The 12973-nt window shown below is 41.2% G+C and overlaps 1 protein-coding gene across 1 annotated transcript in view; it reads right to left on the minus strand.

Annotated features, from left to right (window-relative positions):
* LOC139744048 (bifunctional heparan sulfate N-deacetylase/N-sulfotransferase 1-like) overlaps positions 1-8210 on the minus strand; it is a 48535-nt gene extending 40325 nt beyond the window's left edge. The window contains exons 1-2 of the mRNA XM_071654507.1: positions 7119-8210; positions 1667-1909 (exon numbers count right to left, since the gene is read on the minus strand). Coding sequence (XP_071510608.1) covers positions 1667-1909; positions 7119-8210 — 1335 coding nt within the window. The remainder of the gene's footprint in view (positions 1-1666; positions 1910-7118) is intronic.
* Positions 8211-12973: the final 4763 nt, after the last annotated feature.

Raw genomic sequence — 12973 nt, forward strand, 5'->3', positions numbered from 1 at the left:
GGTAAAACAAAGATATCCTAATAAAAGTCGTGGCCTGTCAATTTTATTAGGATCGCTTTTTTGGATATCTCAGCCATTTCAAGGCCAACTTTCATCAAATAAATGTTGAATCCTTCTTGAAATTACATGCTCTTTCATATTTCATTAGACGTTTCTCATTATCTCACAAAAGAAAATGTTACAAACCTGAATCCTCACCTCAACCAGTACTGTACAGTCCCTTTAATACACGCATCCTAAAAAATCAAAATTTGAGTGATTTTCCACTAGAATCACCATTCAAATGACAAATTTTCTCTCATTGTGTGTAACCCCTCACTGACACTATTGTTCAGGCTTTTAATAAAGCTGCTGCCCTGGTTTCATCGGTTGTATTCAAACCACAACGTGTATTCCTAGCTCATAGGGGGCCATTGTGGCTCAATGGACATGGCACTGCCAACTGTCATCAGGTTAAATGGAATATTCACATGTGATACATGCAGATCTAGTCGGTAATACATATACACATTGTATATGACAGTCTCTTACACATGTATACAGACTCCCATTATAATATACAGTAAACCTCGCTTGAGTCGAAGCTCTCGGGACTGACAAAAATGCGTCGACTTAAGTGAACTTCGACTCTCGCGAGAGTCGATTTTTTTTCGACTCACAGTTATGTACATGTATTATAGTACATTTGCATGCATGTGTGTGTGTGTGCGTGCGTGTGTGTTTTTGCATTCAAATTTGTCTGTTCTTGAAGATAATGTTCTTATTTTGTTCTTAATTGAACATGGAATTTGTATCAATACTAGTAGTTAAACGTAGTTTTGAGAATGTCTGCGCTAATGTGGCAATGTGCATGTGTTATGCCTATGGTGCAATATAGGTAGCCATCTCTGTCAACCTACCCTTGAGACAAACACTCTCCCAGGCCCATCCCACCTCCATTGAACAAAACTATACAGCCAGCCGGGCACGCACAAACAAGCTCCGCCCACTTGGCCTGTCACTAAAATATCAAAGCAGCGATTGGTTGACCAAGGAGTTCTGGCTTGACATGGATAAAGTATGGATGTGCTGTGTGTATGGATAAATGGATCGATGTGCTGTGTGTATACTATACATGTGTATGTATTCGACATGCGTGCGGCGGAGCGGTACGTTGAGTGTGCATGCTTACCTGCAGCAGGTCAGGGACGGGGTTCTGCGACATGCCGATTTTTTTGTTCTCCTCTAAATGTCATGAGAATGCCAGACAAATCTTCTTCGGCTCAAGTGATGTATACTACGTGTATTTTGTACAAAAGGGACTGAATGTTTTACTTCGACACAGCCGAAATTCGACTCTCGTATTTCGGCTTATCCAAATATTTCTTAGGGAAAATACACAGGGGAAAATCGGGACTTTTTATTTTGCTTCGAGTTAAGCGATTTTCGACTCACTCGACGTCGACTTATCCGAGGTTTACTGTAGTCATCAAGACTGGCAGTTTTTTTGAGGGTTTTTTTTTCGTTACATCAAAATTTTGTTATAGCGGAACGATTAAGTACATACATTGTAAAGATATACAAATGATAATTTTGGGACCTGAATTTTTACTTCTTTGTAACAAGATTTTTGTTACAGTATGTCGCTGTTCATTATAACGGGAGTACACTGTCTTTCACGACTCACCTCGGCAAAGAGCTTGTTCTTATACATCCCTTCCATCAGCTTGGCCGTGCTCCCAGTGAAATGGGGCTGCATGTGATCCCACATGTGGGGGAACCACCAGAAGTGGTGGGCCTGGTCTACGATGCGCTGGTCACCGCGGTTTTCCTCCTCCGTCCCCCGCTGGAAGTACTTGCCAGAGAACCCCAGGTTGAAGTGGAAGCCCGGCATCAGCTCTTGCAACTCAGCCTGGATTGAGACTAGGCTCTGAGGGTGTTTGACAGCAGGAAAAGATGGAAAGGAAAAATGATGAGAAACCAATTAGAAAACTACATGCACTTCAATAACAGAAGCTTGATATTAATGAATTAATACTTGTATGACACATTTAAAAAGTCCTTGATGATTAGGTCCTTAGCCACTTCTCCTTGAAGCAAAATCAAGCTTCAGACAGGATGCTATTGACAGAACATCGCCTGCCTGACAGAAGGGCCCTACAGCTTGCAGGCTCGAAAAAATCACACCCCACACCCGTCCCCCCCCCCCAAAAAAAAAAAAAAAAAACGATGATCACATCATATGTCAGAGCTTTCAAAACTCTGTAAAATTGTCATGAAAAAAAAACAACAATCTGATGTGGAGGTGAAATTTCACGCTAGGGCCCTCCTGCTTGGCAGGTGATGAGATGGCTAACCTCAGCTTACGTGTACAATCAGAGTCCAGCACACATCCCTTTAACTCGCACCTTCATAGGATTGGCATACAGGCAGTAAGGGGCTACACATTGCAATGCAGAACCTTTGTACATGCACGGGTATGCATGTATTTTGTACATATGTACAAATGTGTACGTACATGTACATTGTATGTGTCCATGAACTACAAAGTGTACATTACACCTAAGACATGAAATAATAAAGTCTCATGAATGAGGGGAGAAAAAGTTAATGATCTTGCACATACATATTTCGGCTGTACTCGCTCTTCACCAAACATGAGTAGGGTCCTGCAATCATTACATATATGTACAGTTGTACATGAGTTTTATTCACTTCAATTTCTTTCTTTCTTTTTTTTAGAAGGGGGATAACAGAGATCCAAAAGGCCCCAAGATTTAGATACCAAATTCAAGCTTCCACATTTTGTAGGACAACCTACAATGTACAGTGTACAAATGTACATTAATACAGCTGTGTTCATTTATCCTTGCTAAATTTCCCTTTACTTGTATGAATCAGGCCAAGAAGAAATCCAATCCTTCAGCATCTACAATAATTCCAGAAATGTTATGCAATAATAAATGGCAACTTGAAAATAAAGTACCGGTACTGACAAATAAATCATTCTTTTGTATAACTTATATACACACAAACAAATTATGGGAAAATCGTGAGGAAGTGCCATTTTTATCTCATCTTGTTATTATCACATGGAAGACCATGAACAATAAGTGATACCATTGCTTAATCAAGCATGAAAAACAATTGAATTCTTTGTCTTTGCTTTGTCAAGTGTTTGTACAATGAGTATTCCTTCCTTACTAAATTTGCCTTTACTCACTTTTCCAATCAAATTCAACCTGAACATTGAATGGAGTTTACCCTGGAAGAAATCCTGGCCTACTGCAACATATATTGTAGGTTACTAGAGTGTGCTATTTTTTGTTTGTTTGTTTTTTTCCATGAGCTTCACCTATCTTATTCTGTTCATGCATTTCATGTATAATAACCTGTGATGTCATTAATCATGCCCAATTTCCCAATAACTATACCAATAGTTACACATGTATGTTCACACTAAGCTGATTTGACTTCATACATGTATTAACTTAAAATAAGCTAAATTCAATGATAGCGAAGCTCTAAATGAGTTTTAAAGCTTAAGGTAGGGATTATGCAAACAGACCACTATGGAAATTATCTATTTGTATACTTGGTACGTACCTGGTAACTTGCCAGTTTTAGTCAAGGATCCTAACTGTAAGTTTTCCTATGGTTATATCATGGATAGCTTGACATTATGAGCAAGCCTTCTGCCCCCAATATCATATTTCATGGGCCCGTGTAAACCGTTATTACCATCAACAAGGTTGAGGTGAAGCTAAGCTTTACTCATGCGATCAATGAACACCTTGAAAATGTTTGCCAGCTGTCACCTACCAGTCTAGCATACGATGAGGCCTGCTGAGTTGTTTTTGAGCAAACACACAAAAAACACACACACACAAATAAGCTTTTAAGAAAAGATAGGTGCCTAATACTTGACAAACAGGATGAAAAAAAAATGCTGCCAGGCAGCTCTTATCATGAAGGATTCAAAATTTTAAAAAGTTATAATGATGGCACAAAGATAGAGGACTGCATTGGGACCAGAAACCAGAAATCTTTGTGTGTGTTTTAATTTCTCAAATTTTGTGACAGCCAAGATTCGCGAAATTAAAATGCATGCAAAAGTTCTTGTCTTCACTCTATTCATTGGATGCCACTGGCAATTTGCGAAAATTTCATGCCAGGAAAATCTCTTACAGTAAGACTCCAGAACAACAACTATAAACCCCTGACTATCTAACCCTTTTTGCAGCAGTTTTCTTTGCAGCCTGTGTCGCTACCAATACCACATAACAGTACACAAATGGGTTGCAAAATTCCCAGAGCGCCATGGTACCTCGACTTGGAAAACATTAGTCATGCAGTCACTGTAGTCCTACACAAATGTGAGGGAGGAAGCGTCGGTCCCACTGACATACCCCGAGACCTACATCTCTAATAGCGAACTCAAATCAATACAAACACATCTCCCGTCACTAACCCCCCTCCCACACCTACACCCCCTACCTTCCCCCTCCCCCCAAATCCATCCCCAACCGCCATTTCCAAACTTCAAAAAACAATTCCCTAGGTAGTAGCAATCTCCTGTACTGAGTCATATCAGCTACTGCATCAAACACTTCAGCAGTCAGTGTCAAGTCCTTGAAGTCAACCTGGAACTTGTCTAGTTTTGTCTACAGGCAGAGAGAAATGATATTGCAGGTTTTAACTGCATTTGTCATACCCCTGCTGGCATAATGCATGAAACACAAGTACAGTACTGTACAAGGTAATTTTTTTTCTATCACGCATGTGGATATCAGCAATGTCCACAATCTCGTGATATAAAACTTTGTGGCGGTGGGGACTTTCCAACATAGTAGAGCATTACCTGTTTGCGGCAGGGGCCGTTTCATTTGTTGATGAAAAGGCCCAATCAGGGGCCCCGATGCGACAGCATCCTCACTTCCCATAACACTTGCGAAACTTCTTAAGTGGGACTATTACACTTGACAATGAAATGAATTAAGAATGCACAATTGCTCAAAAAGTTAAGATAAGAATATCACTGTACAAATCTGAAAGACAATGCATAATGGCAAGTGCTTGATACATTGTAATTCATAGTTTGCAGATAATTTGTTCATGTTAAAAAATACACTTGTGTACAACCTAGTAAATCACTCACCAGCCATATAGCATACATACAGTCAAATTTAAAAACAGAAAAGACATGGAGTAGGAAGGGAGGGGGGGGGGGGGGAGAGAAAAAAAAAGCAGTCGCTGTGGACTGCCACACTTACAGGATGTATGATGTGAATTCTCATTTCCCCAGACACATCCTGCACAGCAGGCCTCTCTACCTGTGTACTCATTCTGGCCTACAAAATTGTATATGTCCTCTTTTACTCTTACATGTACACGTGCCCCTCCCCTATAACACACTAACTTTGTCAAAAACCCACTCAAGCACTTCTACTTTGTACATGTGTACACGTTTTGTACATGTACTGGGTACATAATGCTCTAAATAATGGTACATGCATGTCAATAATAGGAAGAGAATGCTTTACAAATGGAGGAATCATGTAGGTACAGTACCTATACAGTTACGTACATTTACCACATTGATGCTATGCACAATTGTGTAGGGCCCGTCACACTAGAGCAAATGCCCAGTGAATTTAAAAATTTGAAGATCTATACATTCGCATCCATTGCTAACACTAGAATAGTTTGTAATATCTTTGAAGTTCTTTGCATACATTACATGCAGCTATTCGTAGGGAGTCGCAGAGATATACGTAAGCTGGAGCCATTTTTATTTTGAACATGTCCAAAATCTCCAGCGTATCTCTGTGAATCCCTAAAAATAGCTCATGAATACAAAGCACATCAAACATGTTACAAACTATTCTAGTATTAGCAATGGATGCAAACTTATCTTCAAATTGTTGAATTCGTTGGGCATCCATTGGGCATTCATTGGGCCAGCATTGGGCATTTGCTCTAGTGTGACAAGGCCATATTCACAGCAATAGGCACTCAGTTTGCATTCAGTAGGTTCCTGATTACTAGTGACAGCCACTAATCAAACAGCTAAATGACATTTTCCACAGCACACCTCTGCCTACTATACATAAAGCCACCTAACCACAATACACAGATTATAGAGGTACACTGTAACATTGCATGTACAATCCCAAGTAACCTTATGTGTATTCATAATGCAGGTAAAGTTTAGACCTACGTAATTACACAATATCCAAGAGATTGGGCATTTGAAAATTATAGATCAATTATCAACACCAGAGTTTTATGTTTTACGAAGAGAAAAGAGTTCTGAATTAACATTTAAACAAAAAATCTTATGTTTCATAATTTACACAGGAGATGGTTAACTTAATCAAACTTTTGATTTTTTTCACCGACAAAACTTTCCTTTTTCTTCCGACAAAACTTTCCTTTTTCTTACGCTAGTCACCTTATTCTGTATTTCTCATCAGTTTTGACATCTGAGAGGTCACATATGTAATGAACTACAGTGGACTCCCGTTTTAACGAAGTCCTCGGGACCGGCAGTTTTCTTTTGTTATATCAAAATTTCGTTATAACCAAACAAATAAACAATAACACAAAAAAATAGAGCCAATAATGCTGCAGCCTGAATTTTTACTTCGTTGTAACCGGAATTTTGTTATAACCGTGTTCGTTATAACGGGACTGCACTGTACTTAATTAAAACTTTTGTAATGCCATATACACGTATTATCATAACCACAGCATTAATAAGTGGGTCATAAATTATTCAGAGCTACACTGAATGTAAGTTAAAGTCACTGCAAGAAAATCACATTATGTTAACTCTACCAATTAGGTACATGTGTATTATAAAACCCACATGGGCTTCAATGATGAACAGCATTATCCCGTGTACTTATAATGCTTGGCTACATCCAACTGCTATGTGCAGTAGCTGGAATTACAAACCCAGCAGTCACTGAGCAATGATAGGATTAGATTTATTTTTTTTCAAATCAATCATTCTTGCATAACAATACAGGGACATTCACCCCTAATCTCCACTAGACAAAAAGAACAGTGTAGTAAAAGAAATAGAGAAAAGTACATTCATCAACAGCATCTTGTGCGGATAAATTTTCTCTCACCTCAACATCAGATTCCTTCAGACGTATCCCCGTCCTGCCGACAAAGATGTCATCGATGTCGATGAGGACGTACCTGTTGAGGGCAGTCTGCAATCTCCCCTGTGTGAGGTGAGCAACACTATCCAGGAGAAGCATGGAGAGCATAAACTGGTCTGCAGAGTAGCCAAAGTATATCCGCTTGATCCCATCCAGCCAGCCCCGATCGTATAACACACAGGTCCGACTCTCTGACGCTCCACTGGCATTGAACAAAGGTAGATTCTGTTGTGGTACTGCTACTCTAGCTTCCATGACGGGAACAAAAGTGGAATGGTTAGTCCTAAAGGTGGTCCATGAGTTTCCAGGGAGGTTCCCAACAAACCTCTGGTTTGCTCTCGTGATGCGAGGGATTCCGCTGCTCTGGTTGAAAATGGGATCTTTTAATCTCACGTGTTTGTCGACAAAAAGGGGATACTGCCTAATTTGCTTGAAATCGTTGACGACATCTGGCTGGGAGAAAATGACCATGCCCACTCCATATGTCCAGCAGTACTCCTCAAGTACTTTGGCTTTTAAACTGCTAAGGTGGGAGTACGATTTTAGACTCTCGAAGATAAATACACTGAATATGCCCTTCTCACCACGGACCAATGATGGCCACATGTTCCCGTGGACTGACACGACTTTGACTTTGAAGCGGTGCGACCATAGCACATTTAGAATAGAGCGTCCTGACTGTGGACTCTCCACAAATACAAGTATCCAATCTTCTGTTTCTTTTATGACTTTGCCAACTGTCTTGTAAACAGGCTGATCATCTATGTGGTGATTTTGTAGCTGCCTGGCTATTTCTTTTGCTGGTATCACCCCTATAGGTCCTGTTTCTTTCGCAGTAACCTTTAATGGCATTGCTGTTCGTACTAAAGGAGCATCTTTCATCATCGCTGCCTGCCTGTTGAACTTGTCGAGATCCGATGAGGCCTTCGGCTGCGACACCTGCATCACGAGCATCCATAGCGAAGTCAGGCTGACCACAGAGATGACCAAGAAGCAGCGCCTTGCTCTGCCCGGCAAGAGGCAGCGGCGCACGGCCAACTTGATGCTGCTAAACATCACGGCTGTCCTGACTGTAGCAAAAGCCCAGCAACTAAGTTCATCAGCATTGCTAACCTGAACGATTGCAAAGGACACAGAAAAAGCAAAGCAAACTGGCTGGCATACTTTCCTTAGATTGTGTTCCTTGCTTTACAAGCATGGATATCCAGCCCCTGGCAAGAAATTCTGGACAAGCTGCTCTTCTCTGATACCGTGGTAACCCTGAATGTCAGGGTAAAATGCCATTCAGATGTACACTGCTACATACTGGAAGGATCTCACTTCACTCACTGCCTTTCTGCTTCTGCATATGTTTATGTGGGCTTTAATTTCCCCCACAAATACACTGTACTTGCCAGTCATTGATCAGCTGTAAAAATCAAAACAAAGACAAAAGGAACAGTATTTAATGGATGATCACAAAACAATAATTCTGAAAACATGTAATTGGCAGGGCAGTATGACACATACTCATTCCATGTATTTGTACATGTACAGGTCAGAGTAGTTTCATTGGAGAAAGACACGGCATATGAAATGAAAATGAGTATGAAGCAGGTAATGAAATATACAGAGACTCCAACTCTCCCGTTTTCGACGGGAGATCTCCGGCCGAAAGCCCATTTTTGCAAAATCCCCCGTTCTCCCGCTTCAGATTTAATTTCTCCCGCCCTGGCTCTGTGTCTCCCACTTGAAATGATTTCTTACTTATTGTCAACGTACAATGTATGTTGAAAAATAAGCCTTAGATAGCACGGAGAGAGAATCTAGAACCCTAGAACTTTGTGCTTCGCACACATCAAGTTAGAGTCCCCCGTTCGCTAGGGGTTTCAGGCGGGAGAATCTCCAGATCATCAAAAGGGGCTTAGGGTTGGAGTCTCTGAATATAGTACCCGTATCTTTAGTATACATCATGTACACTGACTAGATATGGTAGGCCTACACGTTTTTCAAGATCATTAGAGGTACAAACTATTTTGTACAATTTCCACTGCTGTTTATGGTTATTTCAATAAATTGTATGAGGTAGAAAATGTTTCATCGAAATGTATAGACCGAGACGGTTCTACTGCCATTGGGCCCGTTGCGTTGGAAATAGCTCAAGTGAAACTATCAACTTAGTATATACACGTAGTCTTGCAAGGAGGCTAAAAGGTGCCATAACAAATTGTAAATGTAATGAGGCATGGCATTGGCAATCACATATTCCTAAAATTATAGACACCATTACTTACTAAACCATACACATTACAACACACTTTTACTCAGCACGACCACAGGTCAGATGGAATCGATTGCACAGGTTCTACAAGTACAAATTTTTATATTTAACTTTACACTGCACTTTATACTGCACTGCCCTGGGCACTGGCATGGTGTAATATGTTCATTTAAATCATATCATATATAAATTTACCTACAATTACACTTTGTTACCACATGCTTTATAACTGCTTTAGCGTCAATAAAATTTCAATCTGACATTATGACGAACGAGAGTAAAAATTCATCTTGATATGCATGAATTCAATTATTTTGGTACATCGTGTGTGTGCAGGAGTTGGTTGAGGATCACTCTCGGAGGATCGGGACGTGGGTGGCGACTGCTGACCCGCGTACCCGCGACCCGGCTGTGCGGCTGGGTACCCGTGAAAACATGCCGCGAAGTCAACGTCGTGCTGGGAAAAGAGATGGCGTGATGACAACCACAACTGGCCAGTGGATACTATCATGACCATAATTTCATAGTTTAAGTATCAACTTAATAATTTCACCCTACGGATTCACAATATTTCAAGATTTATCTTACCTCGCCCGACGACGACGTACACAAATTTCGTCCATACCAATTGAAGTGTTATGCCTTTGTACATAAATGCAGCGTGCGACTGGCCGCAGATCGAGAACGATAATACACAGCAATCAGTGTTGTGCTGCAAAGCGATTGTACACAGTGCAAGCAGGGAGGTGAGGGTGCAAGCAAGGTACAACGTACTGCGATGGGCAATGGGAGCGTCTTCCGTACACTGTTGGAGTTGAGGCCAGCCATATATACACACCGTACATACGCATCACACATGCATACACACACACGATACATACACACATACACATACACACATACACACATACACACATACATGCACACACACGATACTTTTTTGTTTTTAAAAGTAAAATGATACATTGTTGGCAGCGCGTAGCTGCGCCCTGGCAGCGCGTACTCACCAAGTTTAGTTCCGGTTTCTTGGAAAAGCAATGTAAACAGAAGCGACTATCCCGGCGTTCAGACGATCCCCCTCTTCGCGGGGAGCGCGTAGAGAGATTGTATCTTTTTTACGATCGACCGTCCACACGTGTCTTGATATCCCCCGGTGAACGGGGGACAAATCACTGCTAGGCACCGTATGCGCGTACAAAATGGCATTTTGAGCATGCGCACTTAGGAGAAAAACAGCTGCATGTGCTGCGCGCACTGTCCCCCACCAGAATTTGTTGCCGGGCTCGACAAGCTTGCCGGGGGACAGGGGAATGTCCCACCGAGCGTCCACACGATGGGATTGCCGGGGGATGTCCTGGCAAACGGGACATTCCCCTCGCAGCGGGGGATCGTCTGAACGCAGGGTGTATCAGTGTATTACCAAGTACAAGTGCGCATCTTTTCGCGTGTGATTCACAGGGTGGCAACGTTTACCACCACTCTTCACACACTCTCAGAAAAAAAAAATGATTTCTGCCACAAGCTAACATTGATAGCTTTTTTTTCCTGTGACAGTCTCTCATTAGATCAAATGTATTTCTGCTATATAACTGCAGCATATCAGGGCAATTATCCCCCCCCCCCCCCCCGGACAATTACCTCCGGCTAAATACTGGTTACTTGGTTAGTGATAAGATTGGAGTAACGTGCATGCAGGGTTAGGTTTAAGGTTAGAATTTGGGTTAGGGTTTTGATTAGGATTAAGGTTAGGGCCAGGGGAAGGGTCTAAGGAAATTTTCCTGGGGGTAATTGCCCTAGACCCAACCGCAGAGATATAGCCGCCATAAAAGGATTGCATGGATGAGTTCGGAGTGCATTTTCCTTTGTGTGTGATGTCACCACCGTTTGTTGCAGTTATCGTATTCTTTGCTATCAACGTTGCTGGAAAAAAAAATCAACGAATTTTCTATGAGCACTCAGTCCAGCTGAGCTTAAAATAGTGAACATCCGAGGATTTTTCTCGGATTGCATGTCAACAGCTGTCACGCGTCACACTTTCTGTTACTCTCTCAGCTCCCATATATGTTTTCTAGCTGCCATATACACTGTGGCTGTGACGTAGCCTATATAAAATAGTGAATAATGAAGACAATAGCAATGATAGTACAACTGTGTAGCAGAGACGAGTTCGCGAAACATCGCGGATCGGACGTGTAACCGTTTTCGGAATTCGTAAACTGTAAGTCCAGATGCAGTGATTTCATTTTGTGTCTTGATATTATTGAATGTTACCTGGATGAATCAAAAACTTATTGATAGATCAAATCAAGTGCCTGGAGACTATTCTGCGCCTCCACCACAAATGCCAGCTGCCTACATATCGTACATGTACTTCTACAGTCGTACTGCTCCTGAGGATTCAGAGACGAAAGATGCTCTGGCTCCCACTAATTACCCAATCACCCCATCAACCTCAAGGGCCTTAGCTTTTGTTGCGCATAATGTTGCTGTAGCATGAAAACACGGGTGATGTTCGTAGGGAATATTCCGAAGGTTATTAAATCGAAAGATTCGTTATTCCGAAACACACAAAATCCCTTTCCTATTAGCTGATGTTCGTTTATCCGAAAATGAAACAGAGTTCGTTAATGAGAACATTTGTGGCATATTCCGAACGGTCGTAACTATTCCAAAGGTTCGTTAGTCCGAAAATAATAAGATTGGTTAAGCCAAAAACGAGTAGAAGACGCGTACTGAAGGACCCATTTCGTTTTAGGATGGTTTTCTTTCTTTCTTTCCTTTTTTTTTCATTTCCGGATTAACGAACCTGTAGAATAACGTAGTTTATTAGTGCACATTTTCGGATTAAAGGACCTGGCTTCGGAATAACGAACTGTAACACAGTCAGGGCCGCAGCATTTGAATTGGTGTCAATATGACCCGCTTTTATATACGATTTCCGATTTTGACGGGGGGGGGGGGGGGGACGCCTACTATAATGGATTACCATCCGATTTCTAACCTATCGGTCAGATTGGTGTCGGGCGACTGTTGGAAGTCTGGACTTAGCCTCATCAGGTCAACCTCGAATTACTCTCCATAGTAATCACAATCAGATGGATCGGACGCCGCAGTGAAAACAACTGGCAGATATCGGGTGGCTATATCAGTCTTTCATCCGATCACCTCGATCAATATCGGATCTTTATCGGATTTAGCAGAAAAAGAGATTATATAGGTGATCATAAAAACGTTTTCAGTCGCATTTGCAATCCGGAAATCTAATTCTGCCCTTAAGTTGTTAACGAATGCCATCGAAATATGATATTATATCTAAATATATTTGATAGAACGTTGACAGGTTTACAAAGCACTCCCAGCATAAACGTTCGCTTTTTACGTCTACAAGTAGATGAGTTTTACACTGTGTATACATGAAGAGTGATTGCAAAACAGGTACAAACCAGTTTGATTTTATTTAAAGTAAGGTTATCATCAGATAGAGAACATGAATACTACACGCATATTCTACATGACAGGTAAATTCGTTTTTGAAAATATCATAAGAATATAACATGTA

This window comes from Diadema antillarum, unplaced genomic scaffold, assembly GCF_040938485.1.
Source record: "Diadema antillarum isolate AM-2024a unplaced genomic scaffold, OU_Dant_1.0 seq00001131_RagTag, whole genome shotgun sequence".
Lineage (NCBI taxonomy): Eukaryota > Metazoa > Echinodermata > Echinoidea > Diadematoida > Diadematidae > Diadema > Diadema antillarum.